Source organism: Pipra filicauda, unplaced genomic scaffold, assembly GCF_003945595.2.
Source record: "Pipra filicauda isolate LSUMZ 115617 unplaced genomic scaffold, ASM394559v2 scaffold154_size2910363_pilon, whole genome shotgun sequence".
Lineage (NCBI taxonomy): Eukaryota > Metazoa > Chordata > Aves > Passeriformes > Pipridae > Pipra > Pipra filicauda.
In genome coordinates this window covers 813,559-836,694 of record NW_024104040.1, presented here as the reverse complement: position 1 = coordinate 836,694, position 23,136 = coordinate 813,559, and the positions used below count along the sequence as shown (strand labels likewise).

The 23,136-nt window shown below is 40.7% G+C and overlaps 1 protein-coding gene across 1 annotated transcript in view; it reads left to right on the top strand.

Annotated features, from left to right (window-relative positions):
* COLEC12 (collectin subfamily member 12) overlaps positions 1 to 15,253 on the top strand; it is a 101,950-nt gene extending 86,697 nt beyond the window's left edge. Inside the window, exons 4-10 of the mRNA XM_027731262.2 lie at positions 1,856 to 1,954; positions 4,423 to 5,469; positions 6,817 to 7,305; positions 7,926 to 8,062; positions 8,799 to 8,908; positions 10,604 to 10,749; positions 11,944 to 15,253. Of these exons, the coding sequence (XP_027587063.1) occupies positions 1,856 to 1,954; positions 4,423 to 5,469; positions 6,817 to 7,305; positions 7,926 to 8,062; positions 8,799 to 8,908; positions 10,604 to 10,749; positions 11,944 to 11,963 (2,048 nt within the window). The 3' untranslated portion in view covers positions 11,964 to 15,253. The remainder of the gene's footprint in view (positions 1 to 1,855; positions 1,955 to 4,422; positions 5,470 to 6,816; positions 7,306 to 7,925; positions 8,063 to 8,798; positions 8,909 to 10,603; positions 10,750 to 11,943) is intronic.
* Positions 15,254 to 23,136: the final 7,883 nt, after the last annotated feature.

Genomic DNA, 23,136 nt, shown 5'->3' with positions numbered 1-23,136 from the left:
GGAAAAGCCAGGTATGTCCTCATGCTCACTGCATGCAATGCATAGGTGTACACATGCTTCACTGGAGTGTCAGAAGTAACTGAAAGACCTTTACTGATCTGGGGTCCAGCCTGGAAGACAGCTGGGCAGGACAAAGAGAGAATCAACTCTGGATTCATTTAAAGAAAATGGCATACAGCATTTTGACAACTTTAATGGGCAGAAAAACCAGTGAAAAATTGGTACTATAATGCTTTCTAAAGCAGAAGGTATTGAGTAACTGTCCCTCTGAAAAAGCAAAGCCATTATTGTAGCCTGGATCTGGTGTTTAGCAAGCAATCTGTCATCATCTCAAATACAGAAAGCCACACTCTGACTGACTTTGCACACACGGTACAGTCTCTGTTTTACTGGCTTGTTAGCAGTCTAAAAAGATGCAGACAGGTAATTCACTAAAGGGTATCTGGTCTCTCTGAAAACCCAGAGACTTTTTCTCTGTTGTAACTCCATTCACTTCAGTGCTGTTGCATCAGAGATAGTCTTGGTCTGTTTTTTCTCCGGTTGGTTTTGGGGAAGCAGTAAAAGCCTGCTGTGTAATTGTGGTATCCAGAATCAGAAAAACAAAGGCAAAAGTTAATAAAGAAGGAGGACTTGGTGGACTACACTGAAAAGGTCTGGAATTCATGTGGTTGCTCATGAGCAGCAAAAGATCCTTAAATTTCACTCCTAGTGAAAAACAAAATCTTTATATAGCATTAGCTTCTATGAGACTATTTCCTAGCTGCAAATCATCTCACAGACATTAAGAGTTAGTGGTACCTGCTACCCCATACAGGTTTACAGAACCTAAAGACATGGAAAACATCTTATTTCTTCTGTTTGAAACAGGGAGCTGGCACAATAACTGATGTGGCCTCTCCCAGGTTGTTTCAAACCCATTCTGCTCCCAATGTAGCAAAAGGGCTAAATAATCTCATGATGAGAAGCAAATTCTGCCTGTGGTTGCGGCTTGAATGCAAAAGGCTATTAGACAAGGTTTGGTGTGAACATTGTAGGCTACCTCTAACCTTGCAAGGATTTCACATTTTTGCCACTGGAAGCCACCCCAGGCTCTTTATTTGTTGTTCTGCTTTTTCCATGCCCATATCAATTCCATCAAATAATCGAATGTCTCAGACAAGAAAATTACTCAGACATTACAAAATAAAGAGCACATCAACCATAAATCTGCACTTGCTGAATGACCATCCTTTCAATCTTAATGAGGCAGAATGGTTTCGAGACCATTTTGAGTGATCTGTACTGTTATCGAGATGTTTAAAATCCCCAAAACTGCTATCTTAGTCCTAACTTTGCTATCCAGATGGCAACTTCTAGTGATTAAAAGGCGCAAGAAAAAAAAAAGGTTATTTTTAAGGATAAGTGCTTCATAGCAAAATAAAAGGAAGTCTTCTTTCACACGTCTGAGCCTTTAGCAATCAGTCTGCCTTTGCCACACAGCACTGTGCTTGAAGCATGGAAATATTGTTAAAAGAAAAGGACTTCATTCGTGAGGAAAACCCACAAAGAGGGATTTCCTCATTCAGGAGAGAGATTGCTCATGGGCAAAAAAAATGTTTGGAGACTATTGGCAGACTGAAAAGCTGGAAGAATTCTGGGTCTCACCAGCAAATAGGAGTTCATCCTTCTGAATTTCACAGAGCAACAGCAAAGTGTAATGGCAAGCAAGGAAATTCTAAGGCGTTTTCTTTTTTTGGTGTTTTGTTGGTTTGTTGGGGTTTTTTTTGGCAGTGGTGGAGTTTTTTGTTTGTTTTATTGTTTACTAGACTTTTTCCACTTCTCTTCTTTCCATAACATACTGTTCTCTTTCTCCTAGTTGTAGAAAAAATGGACAATGTGACAGGTGGCCTGGAAACATCCCACAGAAGATATACAGAAAAGCTCACAGAGGTGGAGAGTGATCTGAAGAAATTAGGTAATCTACACACAAGCAAAGCTCCTTTGTATTATGACTCTGGGGTGTTCTCCTGGCAGATAGTGGCAGGAAATTTGTCTGAAAAATCTCTGCCTGTGACAAGATACAGCACTTCTATTCCAATTTCTCAAGTGCTTGTGAAAGCACTTAAAAATAGTTCAGATCAGGTCTGCTTAGGATAGCATTTTAAGCACACTTCAAAATTTACAGTTCCCACTGAAGTCACTTTGGAAGCATTTATACTTAAATAAACAGACACCTAAAAGTTGTGCTTAGGAGAGAATCTTCTCTGAGGTATGTAAAACATAGCGGAAGCTGTTTCACAGCACGAGAGATTCTACATGAAGTGCAAATCTGTCACCCAGTCATCTTGATGCTGTTTTAGCAACTAAGATTCAAAACTAAAGGCCATTTTAAGAGGTGTACAAATAATCAGCTGTTCAAAATTCTTACATCTGAGGCAAGTTGATTACTTCCATAAAATGTTTCTTGATCATCGCAGGGAATACAGGGCACAAGGTTATTATGAGTTCAGATCTTCCCATCGCTATCAAAGTTCTTAATTTGCAGGAAGATGTAAAACAAAATCATGGATAAAGATTCTACTCTCTAAGTGTACATTCTTACCTTTCTTCCTATACACAGACATATTTTATTATATAAATTATTACATAGATATAAATATACACATACATGCATGTGCTTCTTGAAATAAATTTTGTTTAGCTTCATAAACCATATATTGAGATGTGCATTTCTATGAAAAATTGCTTGCTTGCAGCTTGATTATAATTTTTTACAACTTTTTACCTTCAAAAAAGAGCTGGCTTCTAAAGTATTTACACACTGCATTTAGTTCAAAGACATGGGGTGATATGTTCTTTTACTCACACTTATACAGAAGTAAATGTTACAACTTAATGCACGTGCAACCTTTTGGGTTATATTTGTGTTATTATATTACACTGATTAAATTTGCACAGCTTGGAGCACCTTTGATTCATTCGTGCCACATTTTTACATGCTGCTGGGTGGATGGCCAGTGAGATGCTCAGGACCATCATTTCCCATTTAAGTGGACTTGCCATGGAGGAAGTTAGGAAAGTTCTGTAGCAACTTTTGTAGGGAACATAAAGGTAAGAGTACTGCTGTAGGGCCAGAAGTATAACAGTGTGTGGTGAATGGAAGACAGGCCTTCAGAGATTAGCTTCAAGATGGCAGTTGTCAGGAGCTGTGTGAGGAACACAATATAATTTGAGCTATAGCCAAGAGATAAACATAGAGTCAAGAGCTGAGAAGATCCTGGAGTGAGATAAGCAGAAGAGAGAGGAACTGTGCTCAGGAAGATGTCCATCCACAAAAGACTCCATAAACACTTCAGGCTGAGGTCTCACAAGCCACCATTTGATGTTTGCCATCACAACTCATTCAAACACATCAGACAAAAGCTCCATACACAGCTGTATTCACTGTACTTTATGAAAACCATACTGCTCTCTCTTGGAGTCATCTGAAATGATGGACTCCATACTGCATAATTCATAAATATAGCTACACTTAGATGAGGACAAAAATATATGGACTGTGAGTAGGATAGTGAAGTGATTCAGGTCAAGAAAGGGAATATTCCCTGAAACCAAGTGTTGACTGCTTATTTCCTTGTTTTCTATGTCCTGGCTGAGAGGCTGTGCAGATTTATCACAGGGTTATATCATACTCAGACAGGGCTTTATCATACTCAGACAGGCTTCCAGAAATATTCTGAAGGGCAGTGTAAGCAAGAGCAGAGATGTTTCTCAAACATCAAACTCAGACCATGAGGAAACAATAATGGCAAAATAAATGTCATTGAAAGCAATAGTAATGTATTAGAGAGAAAATCAGAAATACATCATATCCTGACATATCCATAGTAGCCTGCTGGCAAAGCTTTTGTCTCTAAACCAGATTGTTTTAAAATAAGTAATAGACCTTTTTTAAAACTAAACCCAAGAATTTAAAAAAATGGAACTATATGTACTAAATCACAGTGAAGATTTTCCACCAAGAGGAAGAAAACATGATCAGCAAAAATAAACTCCTGAGCTTTCAGCAAAATCCAGTTGTAACTTCAAAACATACGCTTACTGATACCCGTTTAATGTTTTGAATTCTGTTTACCGTTCATTTTTCAGTCAGAATACAGCACTATTTGAGTCCATATACTCATCAGTTGCTAACAATAGTTTTCCCATACATGAATACAGAATCACTGTTTGGTTGTCCTCAGCAAGACATGATTCCTCTTTGCTTTTTTTCTCTGTCTAGTGGCAGAACTTTGTTTAGTGGTTTCTCTTTGCTGGAAAAGATAGAAGTTCTACTGAGCAGTTTGTCAATCTGACTGTGCTTAAAATACACTGTGCTGTTTTATACTGTATTTAAAAAAAAACTTATCCTAAAGACTTTCAATTTTTTTTCCTGTACAACAGATGACCAAGCTGGACAAAAAGCCTTGAATACTAACACTGAACTGTCCAGCTTCAGATCTGACATTCTGGCTCTTCGTCAGCAGCTTCATGACATTGCAGAAAAAACTACCAGAAACAAAGATACACTGGAGAAGCTCCAAGAGTCTGGAAATGCATTAGATGATAGACAGAGCCAAATGAAAAGTGCCTTAGACAGTAACTCTTTCATGATCATCAGTGTTAATAAGACTCTTCAGTCATATACTGGCTATATCAACAATCTTCAACAAGACACAAGTAATATCCAAACAAACCTGCAAAACCAAGTGCATTCTCATAATGTGGTCATCATGAACCTGAACAACTTAAACCTGACTCAAATACAGCAAAGAAATCTTATCAGTGTCCTGCAGAAGTCAATGGAAGATACAAGCTTGGCTATTCTAAAAATCAAGAATGACTTTCAAAATCTGCAGCAGGTTGTCCTTCAAGCCCAGAAGGACACTGACTGGCTTAAGGAGAAAGTACAAAATTTACAGACTTTGGCCGCCAACAATTCAGCATTGGCAAAAGCTAACAATGATACCCTTGAAGACATGAACAATCAGCTCAGCTCCTTCAGTGGGCAAATAGAGAACATCACCACAATTGCCCAAGCCAACGAACAAAATCTAAAGGATCTCCAGGAACAGCATAAAGGATATGAAAACAGAACTGCTGCCAAATTCAGCCATCTAGAAGAAAGGTTCCAAGTCTTTGAAACTGATATAGTCAATATCATTAGCAACATCAGCTACACTGCTCATCATCTACGGACACTGACCAGCAATCTCAATGAGGTCAGGACAACTTGTACAGACACCTTAAGTAAACATTCAGATGAGCTGATTTTTATGAACAGCACATTAGCCAATATTCGCATAGACTCTGCATCTCTCAAGGTGCAACAGGATTTGATGAGGTCAAGGTTAGATGTTGAAGTTGCCAATTTGTCAGTAATCATGGAAGAAATGAAGCTGGTGGATTCCAAACATGGCCAGCTCATCAAGAACTTCACTATCCTACAAGGTATGCAGCTTCCCAAATGATGTCTGTGCTGACTTGCATTACTTCTTTAGTTCTGTGGAAGTTTGCATGCTGCTACAGAGTCCTGGGGTTTTCCATTATCTAATCCAAAACTTTGGAAATGTACATGTAGCTTGAATTTTCCTTACTAATTTTTCTATGCCTTCTTTACATAGCTAAAATGGAGATGTTATGAAAGAAGGTTCTGACTTAGCAAAATTTTATTCTGTCTGACTAACTGACTGGATCTGCTTTTGATTTAGTTTCTAAAATAAGCGAGTAAAGGTGTGGAACCTCAAGAAACCAATCCCTGCTAAGAAGGAAATGGCTAAAAAATATGTGTTGGACTATTCCCAGAAAGGTCCACCCTTGCTGAAAAACAAGTTACTATTTCACTTTAAGCCAGTTGTTAGTCTGCCAGAAAACATCCTACTTTATTTAGGTTTTAATCTTGGGATATTTTATTTTCTCCAGAAATAAATGGCATCAGGTTTAGGAGGTTTCTCCCAGCCAAGTATTATCCCAAATGAAAAGAACGCTCATATTTCCAACCTGATGTGAACCAGTCAGGCCTAAAACTCTAATCACAAATATAAATCCAGTGCTCCAAATAAGCTAAGGCTGAATTACCGCCAAGATTACATGTCAGTAACCCTAACCGTTCTCATGTCAACCATGACTAAATGATTCCAGTTTGGGAATTTATCTCTGGAGGAGTTAAAATTATGTAGATGGGCGGTGGGGGGTAGGAAGGCATTGACAAGGGATTTGCTCAGCCGTGATCAGAATCAAAAATTGTTTTGTTGTTTATTGCTGTCACAGTATTGCCATTTTCTGTTGGGGGTTATTGTTCCCTGTCCTGTTATAGCTGGACAGTTAGCAGCTTCTGGTCTTTCCCACAGTTGGCCTATTGCTCACTAGCCATCTTTTTGACATTCCGTTATTGACAGAGCAGCAGACAGGGTCAGGAGAAAAAGTCCTGAGGTCTAAGAGCAGAGAGGTGAGACTAGAAGGAAAAGAGAGGGTGGCAGAGTGAGGAAACAGGACCATCCACACACAGGACCGTGTGCATCAATAGTACAGAGTGTGTCTTGCAGGGAGTGACACCTTGGCTGGTCACCTGGGGCACAGTATCCCGTATTTCGTGAAGGCTGATGAAAGAGCAACAATAGAGAAACTGGGAAACAGATGTACTGTTATAAGCACTGGTGGAAGCAACTCTTAGCCTGGTTTCTGCATTGTTAAATATCCAGTGTTGCTGGTCTGACATGTACTAAACAAGGACCCCACGTGGGCTTTTTGTTTTGTTTTCTATGCATATCCCTACTTTGCATGTTTACATTGTTTCAGGTCCTCCTGGTCCCAGGGGACCTAAAGGTGACAGAGGCCCTCCAGGTCCTCTTGGCCCCGCTGGCCTAAAAGGACAAAAAGGAGAGAAAGGAGAGCCTGGACCACCAGGACCTGCAGGTGAGAAGGGCCCACCTGGGCCAGCTGGGCCACCAGGAGAAAAAGGAGGGAAAGGTTCAAGAGGATCGCCTGGCTCCAAAGGTCAGAGAGGTTCTCCTGGCAAGACTGGTCTGCCTGGACCAAGTGGAGACCCAGGGCCACCAGGTCCACAAGGCAAGGACGGTCCACCTGGGCCTCAAGGCCCACCAGGATTTCAAGGCCTGCAAGGAACTGTGGGAGAACCAGGGGTACCAGGACCTCGAGGACTACCTGGACTACCTGGAGTCCCTGGGCTGCCTGGTCCAAAGGGGCCACCTGGCCCACCAGGGCCACCAGGTCCAGGGATGCCAATGGCACTACAGAGTGAACCCACGTCAGTGCCCGAGGCTAATGGTAAGATATCAACACACTGCATCCACCTTCCGCTGACACACAGGTACATGTAGCAGACAGCGCTCACCGCTTAGTTACTGCTTCAAATAACTTTACCTGCCTTAGACTAAGTCTCTGGGATTCCAGAGAATCATCATAGAATCACAGAATGGCTTGAGTTGGAAGGAACCTGAAAGACTATCTAGTTCCAACCCCCTTGCCATGTACAGGGACACCTTCCACTAGACCAGGTTGCTCAAAGCCCCATTCAGCCTGGCCTTCAACATTTCCAGGGATGGGGCATCCACAGCTCCTCTAGGCACAAAGAATCCTGTTAAGTGAAGCCATATGTGTTGGTCTTCTTTCTGATGACCTGAAACTGATATAAGTTAAAGTTTATGGCTAAAGAAAAGGTGGCAGTATTGTGAGTAATAAATAATTCCCTTGGCCACACAGTTTAGACTTGATTTTACCCAATGAGGATCCTATTAAGTAAATTCCCAAACTTTAAGTACTTCCTTAAGTACTTAAGGAAGCAGCATTCTGTAGATGAGTATGTGTTCCTCCACTTATTATTGGCCCTATTATTGGCCCATTTACTTACCAATGACAGGCTTAACACAAAAAAATTCACATCACAGGTTGTTCTCCTCATTGGAAAAACTATACAGAAAAGTGCTACTACTTTTCAATTGAAAGAGAAATTTTTGAAGAGGCAAAGTTATTCTGTGAAGAGAAAGCATCACGCTTGGTTATCATCAACAACAAAGAGGAGCAGGTAAGTACCTTCTCTTTCTGTTTTTCAAGGAGAGAGTTTGAAGTTGTTTAACATGTGGAAACCACAAGGTAAGTGTGAAGCTGAGAGCATCATGAATTCATATAGTGAAGTAGACACAGTGATTGACTCATTAGCATTTTGTCCACCCTCTTTTTGATCAGCAGCTTCTCCTTCTGCAGAAAGGCAGTGTGAACAGAGCTGGTGCTGACCCTGAATGTGGTGGGCACAGAGCAGTCAGAAAGGTTGCTGAGAATTGTAGAAGTTTTGAACCCTTAAAGATGAAATCCATTGTGCCTTGCATATTATCAAAAATGCATTTTTTGCATCAGTCTGATTTAATACATGCAGCCTAAGACTACTGTGACCCAAGAATATTTTTAATCTGACTATAAATCTAACTTTACTTTTAATACTATTCAGCACAGCAGTGGGGATGTCAAGGTGCAACTGCTTACTCTTTGTGTTTTTTTTTTTCAATTTGTATCTATAAGATGTTAGATGTGACTTTATGTCAACCTAATTTTCATGCTTAGCTCTCTCTATCTCATATGCAAACACAGCAATGGATTCTACTTTGGGCAAGGGGTCACAAGGCCAACTTCTGATACATATCTTCAGTTTAAAAAAATTTCTCTGGCCCTTCCTATTCTGATAACAAGACATTCATGAAACCAGTGTAGCTTATTGGCTCCAAAGACAGTTGTTCTCGTTATGAACTAAAAACTTTCTTTCACAGCAATGGATAAAAAGGCAGATTTTTGGGAAAGGCAGCTTCTGGATTGGACTAACGGATTCAGAGAAGGAAAATGAATGGAGATGGCTGGATGGATCCTTACCAGTTTACACGTACGTAAATAAAATACTGCTACCACTCTTGCTAACACTTCTAAAAGCAGCATCTAGAAATTGTCCAATGGATCCAGATGGCTGTAGATGCCAATGATGTAATTTTTTACTGAGGGTGCTGTTGAACGTTTTTTTTCTCTCTCCCTTCTCCTTGCACAAGGCTTTCTTTCCTTGCCAGAAAGAAAACTGAATGTTGAATGAAAGAATCACATAACTAAACAGTGCAGTGTTTCTTGCCAAAATGTTTGCTCCTGACTTTTATTACGAAGTTGAGATGGAAAGCACAGACAGTTTAACTGTTTTGGTTTGAATTTTCCTTATTTGCATTACAACTGGCTATAAATAGAGTACTCATTCTGATAAAAAATGACCAGTCCTTAGATAAAGCCCAAATCCGAGTGGAAAGCATTAAATATAAGGAAAATGCATGAAATAAGGATGTCTATGCTTTGGCCAGCTGAGAAATGAATTGGCAGCTCTCCAGGAATCCTACAGCTACACCTAATTTGTCCTAAATGGAACAGATTGCAACCACCCAAATTTTTAATACTGAGAAGTAGACTAAAGAGTTTATAGAGCCGAGCATGCTGTGCTTCAGAAAAACAGACTACAGTCAGTCAGATGTTACAAAATTATTAGCTGTGATCTCATTGGTGTTCATTTACATGAAAAAACACGGAAAAAGTCAGATGCATTTCAAATGAGCCGTAATATTTTCCTTTTTTCTCCCTCCCCATTTTCATCTTTCTTTCTCTTTATGGCAGCACTGTGACTGATTCCCACTTCAGGCACTGCTTTTAATCAGTTTCCACTACACCATGGTTTTAGGTGCTCTGGTGTAACCTCAGAGCTGTTGGTTACTGATTTTCAGAGTATTTCATTACTTCTGGAAAGCTGTGTGTCCTCCCAGGTGCCTGGTTGGACACTCTGTGTCAGGCAGGCATGTTTTTTAGCTGAGCATGGGCTGTGTCAGCCAGCAACCACAAGCTCCCTTCAACAACCTGTTTCTTCAGGAAAATCGAGCTTTTAAGTCCTGAGGTTGGAAGTGTTTCTCATTCATTAAACAAAAACAGGATGAGGAAACACTTGCTGCAAGATTTTTTACAAATGCTGCGTTCAGTTTCACCACCAAAGTTAATAATCTCAAAAAGATGTGTGTATATATACTCTGCACATTCCTTATAAGTCAAAAAAATTCCCTTCCCACCTAAGCATGTGTCCCTCAAACGCGTACATCTTTGCTGTTCCCTCCAAGATGCCCTGGTTCAGTCAGAGAGCTGAGCGCCTTTGCAGTGAGCAAGGGCAGGGTGTTGCCATCTTGGCAGTACCTGGGAGCTTGTGGGCTCTTCTCAGTCCCAGCTGCCAACAGGAATGCAGTTTGCAGGTTTTGCAGGCTTGGAGCAATGCACATGGAGCATGGAGCACTCCCACTATGTGTGCATGTACATTCAGGAACTAAAATAAAATTCATCAGTCTAAATTTAGGTCTCTGAGTTTTGGCAGCCCAAGGCCGAATAGATTCCCTTGTCTGTAATACATCTGTTTTCCATTTTCAGCAAGAGTCATGTATTGTTTGTTTCAATGTGTATTTCCCGTTCAGAACAGATCTCATGATGTTTTCGTTAATTTCTTGTGGTGAAAAACTGCCATGTGTGCTGTGTTGTGCAATCATATCTCTTGCTTTTTCGTTGAAAGAAACTGGAAAACTGGGCAGCCTGATAACTGGAGTCATGGGCATGGGCCAGGGGAAGATTGTGCCGGGTTGATCTATGCTGGGCTCTGGAATGACTTCTACTGTGAAGATGTTAACAATTTCATTTGTGAAAAAGACATGGACAAAGGTAAGCAAGGCACTTGGTTTGATCATTTCACCATGTCCATAGTAACTGTCCCACAGCTAGAGGTGAGAAGATCCAGGCTAAATGCAATGGCAGTACCTTGTTGAGGAAGAGGGAGAATCACATGTGGAGCACTTCTACTCTGATCCAGCCCAACATGCGCTTTTCTAATACTCTGAGTGTTGTAGGTACTGGATTTATTGCACTCGGAAAGAGCAGTCTCGAAGCTGGCCATAGCCATGGCATACTCTGCATCTTGACCATCTCCTGTAGACTTTAAACATGCCTAGAATTTCAGACATGATTTGGCACGTGCTCAAGACCCTAGTCACACTGGAAGATGTTTTTATAGGCTCAATGGCCACGCAACAGGACAAGCTGAACTTGGGATGACTCAGGCACCAGCCTTCAAACACCAGAAAGGCTTTGTTTTGAGAGTTTGTGCAACAGGAGGCACTTGGTGACTGCTGAGGTCTTACAATTCCCGTCACTACCCGAAGATGTCCCATAGGACTGATAAGCTGGGTCCACAGACCATAAGCGATTCATCTCTTGCAGCTGGAGTGAAGGACTCATAAACTGCCAGTGTGGCCGAGCAGTAGCCCAGGTCATTGCCACAGGGTATCTCTTTTTGTTGATACAGTCATTTCTGCAAGAGCAGGGGACAGGTGGTTCACATGGCTGCTTAGAGCTCAGCCACATCATGACAGAACTAGGTAGTGTTTGTGTTCATGGTGGGGCTCTGCCTGAAACATTATCTCCTCCATACAACCTGTTTAAACATTGCTTTGCCAGGGGTGCCTGGCTGCTCCAGTTGGAAACTTGTCGGCTGAATTTCAGAGAAGGCAGACATAAATGTCAGCTAGAGCCAAAATTACATCCCATCCATAGAAATGCCCCTTAAACCAAAACAAAACAAAGTGCTGAACAAGCTTTGTGTGTGTATAAGTCTGTTTGGATGCCCAGAATGAAGGACCATGTGTAAGTAATAATGTAATTTGTTCTAGTTTTCCTACATACATTTGTTATTTTAAGAAAACTTCATGGTTTACAAATATTTATCCTCCAGGACATACAGGATCTGAATATGAATCTTCTTAAATTTTTTATATACCTTGATCTCTGTAAGTTTTCTTTTTGCAAATTTGGTTAATCTTCACAGGTTTTTTACAAGATTTTTTTTCTCTCATACTCTAGGGCAAATATTTGGTGTGTAATAGGCTGTGACTTTACAGATACCTACATATTATGAAAATCTACGTAAAGAAGAAAATCCTGGGAGAGAGCAGCATCGACTTCCAAAATTAAATATTAAAAAAAAAGAAAAAAGCAAGCACTGAAAACTGATTTAAAAGCATAAAGGAATTTAATAGCAACTCTTCTCCAGCATCCTGCAATTATTCGAGGCCTTTCAACCCACAGCACCAAGAAATACCGTTGGACTAATTCTGTTATAGGTTTTCTTCCCAACTAGTAACCACGTACATAAGCAACTTGTGTCTTCTGAGAAAAGACATTCCATCAATCTGAGTAAGATTGTTGGTCACTCATATAGAAAAACATATAAAGCAACTGTGTAAACAGTTGTTTCATTTGCTAAAATCCCAAATGTAGGAAAATTATACAGATACACGAATATATAGATTTTATATAAATATATATATATAGTCCAACTCTTATCAATAATATGGAATATACTTTTAAGAGCTTTTAAAACTTTGTATTTTTGTACAAAATATTTGCTTTTTACAATTGTTCTCTTTTTTACTGACTTTTTTTTTACAAATATAGTGCACAGGGGCCAAAGAAAACAATAAAGGTACTAATAATTCATTAAGGTTTGCTGTCAGGCCTAGCTCAGCAGTTGAGAAATATTTTTCCATTTAGAAATATTTGTACTTTCCCAGATGATTTGTTCTGGTTAAATAACTTTTAAAGCAGATTTTAGGTAGTGTTTTCCTTACTCTATGCAATCTAGTCTGCGTGTGTAACAATTAGGTTGACTAAGGACTAGATACTCAATAGCTCTGATCACAGCCAGTGTTCCACTGACCACGTTAACAAAAGCTTTTCCTTCCTTCCTTCCTTTCTTCCTTCCTTCCTGCCTGCCTGCCTGCCTTCCTACCTTGCTGCCTTTTCTGCCTGCCTGCCTGCCTTCCTGCTTGTCTACCTCCCTTCTATCCAGCCTGCCTGCTTTCCTGCCTGCCTGCCATCCTGCCATCCTACATTCCTTCCACTCATGAGAAAATGCCACAGAAGTAAATCACCAGCTTTTGAGAATGATTTTGAAATGTTTTCATTCCTTCTCCCTTCTCGTAAGGAATTCTGCCCCAGTAGGTGCTACACATACTGTAAGTCAAGCCCAGGTGAGAGACTTTATGGAAAGAGAAACAAAGAAGCTGCACACATTGAAATATGTTTGTTTTTAAGACAGATTTCAAGATCTGGTAAGAAGGACATGCCATACTCAACTTGCACTTCTCCTAAGTGCTTTGTAAACCAATCTCTCTGTTTTCTTGGACCAGTACTTCTCTCCCAAACAAAGTAGAAAATAAAATATGCTGCAAAACAGAAGGAGATGATATCATTACGCAGCCAGTTTCCTCCACAGTCCCATGTGCCGTTGTCTAGGCAGCAGCGTTGTTTATCACGAATTTAAAAAATTAGCAGTTAAATTCATTAGCAGAAACTCTTGTATGTGTTCCCAGTTTTTATACTCTTTGCATGTCCACATGCTATATGATGAAGGAAGTTGTTTCGGCTTCTTGGGAAGGAGAAATGTTTTTCCATTGCCTCCTGACCTGCCGTTTACCTTGGCTGAATGCAGATATATTTGTTGAAATACTCCAGCTCTGTTGGAAACAGACAAGATTTTGTGCTTTAGATTTTCAAATATTGCTCCTAAACCCAACCAATTAAAGACTGCTGCTTCCCTACGTCTCACACTGTCTCCAGTATTTTAAATTTGAATTATGATTTTCTTTAAAAATACACAAAATATTAGATTTGGGAAGCTGTCCTGTGGGTACAAAGTAGATATGAGACAGGAACAACACAAAAATTGCAGATGCTTAATTAAAAGTGAGAGGTCTGTGCATTTCAGCTGCAGAAACCATGCCATCTTGGAGGCAGGGCTTTTCTTCAGACAGTCTGGATTTCCTGAGGCTTTTCTTTTGGCTTTTTCATCAGGTTTTGAATACAACTTGATTCTACAATACACTCTTGTCATGCTGTACCTGGGAGTCGCATGTAGATGCATTCTGTACTGTTTACATATATAGTTACACAATGTCTATGGAGATAATGTTAAACTGCTAATTTTGGATAATGAGTTAAAAAACTATTATTTTGCATGCCCAGAGAGCCTTACAAACCCTGGTGAGTGGAGCCTTGCAGAGCCACACTGAAATAGAAGCACTGCTACCTTTGTTTTGAACGTTGGCTTATTTAGGTGAAATAACCCCCTTTGGAGCATCTGCCACATTAAATGACATTCTTCCTGCTTTTTACTGATATCATAAACTTCTCTCACCAAAAGAAGCCAATGAGAAATCCTGTTTAAGCCCAAGCTGTACTGCTTCCTTGCCCCGATTTCATCCTTCTCTTCCTTCAGCAATAGCAGTGATGGTACATATCAAGATCAGATGATCCAAGAGTCATCTAATGTCTTCCAGTCAGAGGAGTGACATGCTAAGGACATCGAGAAATGAAATGTGACTGGACTTACACCTTCTGTTCACACGTTTGAATGAAAGACTGCAGCTGTGCAGCAAACTGGCTAGAGAGGGGTGCTGCAGTTGCATGCCTAGCATGTCCAGTCATCCTTAAAAAGTGTCCTGAGCAACCAGGTGGACTGAGACAGACCATACTTTTGACCTAGTATTACTGCAGGAGGGAAACAGAGGTGTTAAGTGGCAACAAAGATTGAAATCACTGAGAAGGCCAAGGGAGTGTTAAGACAGCTCAGGAACCTGTCACAGAACGGACAGATTGGCAGGGATGTGAGCGGGACACCAGAATGGGCCAAAAATTTGTCATGAAAGTCAGAGTGGCCACTCTTTAGTGGGAAAACATCCCCATTAAATCTCTTTTCTGTATGGTTTGAGTGATAACACAGCTTGTTTGGAAAGTTTTAAGTGACAGGAAATTATTCTGTCCCAGCTCAAGTTTTGGCCTTCTTATGCACAAACACTGTAACTTGTACTGAGCACACATTCCCATCATCCTTTTTCTTGTTTTACATCAAACTAAATGCAAGTTCATATACCCTGGCAAGCACTGAGACTTTGGGAAGAAACGGAGGAAAAGACAGAGAGGGTGCAAAGTCACTGTGATATACATTCAGTGCTGAATTTCTTAATGTGATTTCTGACTCGTTTCATTAATTTATTTGGAAACACCTTCAGCTGATTAGAGCTTATAAATTTCAAACTCTCATTCTCTTTGATGTCTATAAATAATACCTGCAAATGTTCCAATAAAGGAATGACTAAGTGGAGACATGGAAGTGAATGTTGTTTACTCTGTGCGTGCGTGCGTAACCAAGAGAGATGTGGAGCCGGACGCAGTCATAGGTATTAAAAATCTGATGAAAATTATTTCCATTAAAGCCTTCCTTCTCACTTACACCATCCTAGTTCTAAACATGACTGTGGCTATCTTATCCCTTAATTGCATTTTTTGTGCCTTTTTCTTGCAGCACCTCAGTGCTGGGAACATAGCTTCAAATGTAAGAGCTGAAAAAGACCTTTAAGAAGGGCTGAAGAAGCAAGAATTCCCTTTGCTGTTTACTGTTCTCGCAGACAAAGCATTTCAGATGGGTCTGAAATGCTCTACTCAGGATATCCAGGTGAAGGATATCCTGAGTAGAGCGGGATCAGTCCCTACATTAGCCATTATGGTAACAAAATTAAATTGGCTGTTTATAATGGCTACTCTGATCTTGCTATTCCTCTCTCACTCAATTGGCTGGCCTCCTCCTTTAATTTTCTGTTCCTGGCAAGTAGCTCCTCTGTTCTTAGCAAGTGACAGAAGTGGTGTCCAATCACTGGCAAGGCAAGGAGCTGGTTGGAGGGTAGCCACTGGCTGGCAGAGGAAACTGCTCTGCAGGGAATAGGGGAAAGGTGGCTGAGTCAACTCAGGTGTGAGAAAACAAAACCACTTTTGCCCAGTGAAGCTTCCTTGATTAAAAGCACAGCAGCTCACACAGCTGCAGCATCCAAAGGGAACAAAATGTCTCCAGCCCCAGCCTCCAGACTTGCTTTGTTTTCCCCCTCCCCCTTCTGCAGATGTCTCTGTGCCCCCTGGAGATGTTTGCTCCTCCATGGGCACCCAGCTATCCCTGGAGCAGGCTCTGTGCTGCCACGTGCAGGTATCAGGGATCACACAGGTGAGAGGCTGGCAGTGGGACAGCTGCCCATGCCTGGCACTCCCCTCCACTGGGACATCCAAGGCTTGGGCAGGAGCAGGAAGAGGAGGTTCCCAGTGCTTACCCACACTCACTCCAAGGTAGTTTGGGTATCTATAGATGGGAAAGCACAATGCATTATGTACAAAACCCTTGTTCCCCAGAAACCAGGCCTTTCTGAAACCAGAGCCTGTTTGTTCATTCACCATCTCATTCTCATTTTTTCCATGCTGTTCAGTGGAAAGGAAAAAAAAAAACTTGGCTAAAAATTTTTTTGAAAGTTCTCATGTGTTTTCTTTCATAGGGTGGAATACGTTTGTTTTTTTCTGTCCATCTGGCTCAGAGATGAAAAAAACATTCTTTGATTTCTTTTTCAAAATAAACTCAGTGTAACGCTCTAAATTTTGTGTGGAGTGTTTTTTTTTTTCAGACCAGAACAATAAAAGCAAATTACTAGGCAAATAATGCTCTTTTTAGAGGAGATCTTTCATGCTGTGAGGATTTTCTTACCCAGAGAGCTTCCCAGAGGCATGTAAGTATTGCCAACCCCATTTTAAGACTGGAGGAAAAAGGAGATTTTCAAGAATATGATTCATTGTAATGTCTCAGTTTTAGGGATTTTGTTTTCGTATATTGGGAAGATGATTTTTAGAGGTGACTTTTTCCAATGAAAACAACATTATCACAGAGCAAATTATTTTTCATACATGTCAGTGAGGGGAGTGGACTTTTCAATACTAAATTAAATAGAACCATATCTTTCCCACATCACCATGCATATGGAAGTTGGCCATTTCTGCTGCTGTTTTTGAGAGCGGAGTTCAGTGTGATCACAGCAGAGCAACATCAGCGCAGTAGAGAGCTCTGTCCAGTGTGAGTAAGAGTTAACATATGACATTAAATTACCAAGAGACCCCTTGATCAGAAGAAGGAAGGTTAAAGGACTGCTGAGACCATTGACTCCTCTGCAGCCCAACTTCAAGAAATCTTCCAAGAAGCATACCAAGTTATACTTTAAAAATAATTTGGGGTTGCTTTGCCCCTTTAGTCATTTTGTCTGCTCTTCAAAAACTTTATTAGGAGTCTTCTTCTAATAACCAGTGTGAATACAATTATGTCCAGTTTAGACACATTTGTTATGGTTCCAGTGCCATAGTTTAGCTTAAATACCATCTCTCTTGGGACTGTCAAGTATTTGTAGTGGTCAGTGTGGAGCCATTCATCTTGAGGTACGGTAAGGGATGGTTGGGAATAAGCACATCCCTCTGACCAGCCAGGGAGCCCTGATGACAGAGCCTGGTTCTCATCCCACCATCGAGCTTCACAAGGGATTATCTGAGGACACTCTGGGCATCTTGTTGAATAGTGGAAGTTTCCATACTCTTTTCGTCTTAGTGTTTCTAGAGGACGGAATGCAAAAAAATGGGTGTAGAGGATGGTTTCCTGCTGAATTAGAGTAGGTTACAAGTGCTTGGCGTTTTATAAGGCATTGCCACATTTTATAAGGCATTTGAAAAATTAGTCTGTAGGTCTGAGCTTAAGCACACTTATTCTGAGTTTACACCAGAGCAGAATCTAAATTCAGGTTAGAGCTTAAAATCTCCAGAGATTAGCATAGGACTTCTATTTTTTCTATCTGTCCTGCCAAGGCACAAATCCACAGCTCAGGCATCAGTGTGATTCAGGCTCTGAGGATTGCTTCCAAACTCCCTGCATTCACAGTCATGCTCCTACCAGCCCTGTCAGAGGTCCCGCTGATGGAAGCTGCAAGTCCGAAATGTGACTTTGGAAGAATTTTTTTTGGGAATCCCTCTCATTCAGAAGTCTGGGCATATTGCAAAGATGACATTTCTTTAATTCCAGCTCTATTACCCTCACTCATATAAAACAGATGATGAATTATTTTTCTGAATGACAACAATGTATTTTTGTCCACTTTTTTTTAATGTCAAAATAAAAGCCTGGAAGTAGAAATCAGATAAACCACCCCTTGGCATTGCAGTATCCCACTGTAGCAGGCAAATAGTGTTCCTGGATTAATGCCTGTGAGAACAGCACAAACTGACATTTGAACGAGAGCATAGCGCTATCTGCTTGTGGAACAAACTTAACTACAGATACAGCTTTGTCACTGGTCCATCTTTGGTCAGAGACAACTCTGCATGCCTGCTGTATTTCAGGGAAGCTGTGGGAGATAAAAGGGAAAAAAGGTAAAGAAAGAAGATTTGAGGACAGAAGGGGAACAGAGATAAAGAGAAAGGAAGAGCTAGTAAGTAGAAGAGAAAAATACAGAGAATGATTGAGAAGGAAAATGAACCCTGATGTTCTCATTGTGGTTTCTAGTAAGATCAACCACAGAGGACCTCTCTTCTCAGAAACAATATAACAGGGTACTGTCCTGGTTCTCGTAACTCCCATTCTCAGTGCTGAAAAGGACACATCCTTGCCTTGCAAGAGAATCATGTAATTCGGTTGGTGCCTGAAGTCATGTAATACTTTCCCAGCACAAACAAAAATTCCTCGTGGCTCCAGGCCTTCTGGGAGCTGGGTTGGGGCTTTTGTTTTGGTGGTTGGTTGGTTGGTTTTTCCTCCGTGTCCTTTTCCTCCTACACAAGTTTTCAAACACTGAATATTTTCTAGTTTTCCATCTGTATTAGATGTACAGAGCTCAACTTTGGAAGAAAGATTAAAAACAAGAACATACAGTATGTCTCCAAGCAACAAAACACTGTCTGCAGTGGGAAATACGTCCACAGCAGTATTTGGACTTGCAACTCCCGTTTCCATACCAAACTCCCGTTGGTATCTACATTTGAACAGGTGCACTTTATGAAATGTCAGACATGCATCTTTAGTAAACAAACAGCTGCAGAAACGTACAGATGCTGCAAAAGAGGGATCAGTGATATAAAAAGGAGATACTTTACTTTTAAAAACCAGACAATTGTTGAATTTGAACACCAGAGACACTGCAATTTCAAATGCCATTGAATTTGTCTAAAAAGTGGCATTTTTAAATGACCAGCCACTGGCTTTCCCCAATTTTTAACTTTAGGTGCAAAACTTCAGGACTCTCAACAGTCACCAGCTGGTGATTTCAAGGAAAAAACTGATTTCAAAGGCAGACTGAATCTCAGCGTCCCATTTTATCCAGATTAGCCATGTTAGGAGTGGGAAGGTGGTCAAAAGTCGAGGACAGGGCTCTTCGCTAGCTAAATCAACTCTCTCCTTCTGTGGAGAAAGAGAGCACTTCATTTATTTCAGATATCACCGCGAGGTCTCCCGTCTGTGTCCATCTTGTGGCATTTTACATATGAGAAAATTCTAAAAATAAAATAAAACAAGAAAAACCACAGGCAGAACAGCTGTTGTTCTACCCAGACAAAGCTTTGAATGAAAGCCATTATGATGGGCCAGACTCTGCAATTGAAAAGCTATTTTCAAGTCTGATTCCAACGGTAAATCTTCAGTTATATATATGACAGATTAAAAGACTCTGGCCCCACTGCACTTCTCGCTGGCAGCAGAAAAACCATCTGCACAGCATCACTTGTGGTTGCTTCAACTCTGTAGGTACAAATTTTTAAAGGACATGGTGATATACTTTTTTCATTTCCCTTCCCTTCATTTTAACATGCAGCAAAATCATGTGCATGGCATTTTTCCCAACTCTATGGCAGTTGGGACTCTGGCTAAGAAGACTGATGTGTGTTTTGATTTGCTCTTTTCCCTCGATTTGAGGGACTACTGCACTATTTCCTTTGTAATCACATCAGCCAGGGTAAAAGCCCTGTACAAATATATGGCTTTGAAACCAGGAAAAAAAGCCAGGAACACTGCTCTCTTTCCAATCACAGAGAGAGAGTGAAAATGAGTGTACACTATGCAGCAGACTGTGCAAATCCATCTGCAGCTGACACTCAGTGCTTTGGCCATGCTCTGGGCTCCTCACACCATGGGCAAGGGATCAGGAATGACAGTCCTTCCACATGAAGAGCCAAGAACAAGCTTCCTAGAGCCCAGGCAAGCCTTGTTTTGACAGTTTAACCACCGTTTGAGAAGTATATGGCTCTTGCACCACAGCTGTTCAGGGGGAGCTCCCCTTCCACCCCTGACACTGCAGCCAGAGATGTTTCCATGCCCAGAGACCCCAGAGAACACTGGGACAGTTGTTTTCCAATGCACAGGCAGTGGCTTGCAAGGCTCAGCCCTAATTTTCAAACATATTAAAAGGAAGGTGAAGAAATCAGGTGAAGGATCTGTAGTTCTGGTGTGGGGGAGGGGAGGGAAGCCCAAAACAATCTAGAACAGGCTAAATCTTTGATTATTAGCTAAAATACATGACAAGTAGAACTTGAGGAAAATACAATATTTGCTGTTATTTATTGTTAGCATGATCAGGGCTGTCAGGCACTGGAAAAGAACATTACACCACGTGCTTCTCCTTCACGAGGTGATATGACTGAGAGGTCACAAAGTCTAATGCCTGTGGGAGAGCAGAATCAGATCCACTGCTTCTGTTCAAAAGAGAACAGTGCTTGAGAAAACAAACCCCAGAGGAAGGGATTTATTCAGGCACTTACTCATAGGTGCTTAATGCTCAGGGCCATCTTCTCTCACTGCCAGGGGTATGGTCTCAGGCTGTGTTAAATATGACTCCCTTGTGTGAACACCTCAGCTACACCTGTGGCATCATTAGGTGACATCAGAGAGTGCTCAGCAAACACACCACTAATGCCACTCAGTACCACAGACAACCTGGGCCTGATTTAGTTTGGTTCATATAGTAATTAGTATAATGGCATAAACAGATTAAATTCTAGAGCATGAAGTGTGCGCACTCGAAAAATATATTAACTGAAGCATCAGCTAAAGGATTTTCAAGTTGTCTTCTAATCCTGCAATTAATGCATCACAGCAAATTATGTCATTTACATGCCAACCAGAGAGGCAAGAAAAAATTTTAGTGTTGTGATGAGCGCAACACTTCAGCTCTTGAATTTAATGGAGAAGCCGTTTTTCTAGTAGTGCTCATACCGCGTTTGTGAGTTTTAAAATACACTGTACCTTGCCTAATAGGGAATTACTGATGCCATTGTGGTTTAGGCAACAGAAGTTAGAGATATCCCAATGCTTTTCACCTTTCTGGAAATAAAGTGAAATTTGTCTCCTGTTTTAAAAACTCTATAGCCTGACACCAGAAGATTCACCCAGAAGAAGTCTATCCCTCTGCTTCACAGATTCTCTGCAAATATGCTCAGTGTATAGGGTCCTTTCTCCAGAGTAGTCAACCAGACTGAGCCCCACCATTGCCACACAAGATTTCCATGTGTAGCAGTCTGTCAGAAAACCAGTTCATTTTTCTTCTAAGCTTATCAGATTTTTTTTCCTTTTTTTTACTAAATTAAACAGTAGCTTGCTATAATAATTAAAGTCTGAGCCTGGCAGAGCTCAAGGAGATATGGGTACTACCATCAATTTTCAGGATGACATTTGGCAAAGATCTAAAGGGCCAGTGTAGTAAATCACTTAAATTTGTTCTTGGCTTTAAACAGATCACTGGTCCTATTGATCAATGTCTTAAATGATTCTTTAGCCCAACTTTTCTCACTATTCACTCACTACAGATGCTGATGAATTTTTTCAACAAAGAAAGGTTTTGTGAGTATTCCTGCAGAAACACCTGCAAAATATTTTAAGAAAGTTGGCTGGAAGATGGACTAGAAATATAAACACTCAGAAAAAATCCACTAATTCACAAGATATTTGTGATTAACTAAGTCAAACTACCCTGTGCCTCATTTACCAAAGAGCCAGCAGCTGACCAAATCAAATACTGTTTCTCCTTAAATAAGGCAATAAATGAAGAGCCTATACTGAGTGGGTAGACAGAAGTTAGGGGGCAGGATTTAAGAGAAGGACTCTTTGAGATTGACCCTACTCCTCCTTTTGTAAAAGCAGCAAAGATGTTATTTGCAGAGAAAACCGTGAACTTCCATTATTGTCATATATACTGTAGAATTAAGTCCAGATCTGCCAGCCTTTACCTGTGAGAGTAGGGCCACAGGAGCAGTGAGATATGGCAATGCTGACCAGCTGCAAACAAACAGCATCACCGCTACTCCAGGAAGGACGATCTCTTCACTAGCACCTCTTGAGGTCCCCTGTGCCAAATGCTCCCTGTCCAAAAAGCTGGGGTAAGACTTGTGGGTACTGCTTGTTCTTCTTCAGATGGCCTTTCTTGCAACAGCTCTTTCTCTGATTTACACTTTTCGCATGTGAGCGAAAGGTTTTCTCATGTGGACAGAGGTTTTAAAACATTTTTAGATCCAGAGCTTCATCAAGAAGGTGGCCCTGTTGGCTGCTGCTGAAACAGAAATTATTCTTCCAGCCCTGGATTTTAAAGGCCCCCTGTGGCTATATTTAGTCTCTCTCAAGTCTAATAGATAGCTTAATAATCTTAAGAACCTTCAGGTGAATGCTTTAGTAAATTATTACTATTCCCCTGGGTAATCCAAAGAAGTAATTTATATGTGAAATTAAAGCAGGTGAGTTATATATAACAAGAAACAATGTGGTTGATAGAAAGCTTTAGTCGGGTTTTATATTTTGCCATTTGTGTATTTTATCATCAGGTTAGAAACCACACTGTTATCTGAGCATCCCTGCTGCTGTGAAATACAGGAGCATCTCAGATTATTAATCCTACTTTAAAAAAAATTAAGCGGAAATACTTCTTTCACTTTTGTTTGGTGGACTGAGTTTTAGTTAACTCTTGACTTTCACGTAACTCTTTGCAAATATTTCTACATTTAATGTTCCTTTTTTTCCTCCTACTTGCTCTGAAGGAGAGCAAACCAACTTGAAAACAAGGAGAAAATGTGCCACCAGGTAGTTTAAATTGGCAGCTAGAGAGAAGGGAAAGTAAAGAAAGTGAAACTACTGCCAGTGTGTCATATCGCACCCACCTTCTAACTTCTTTC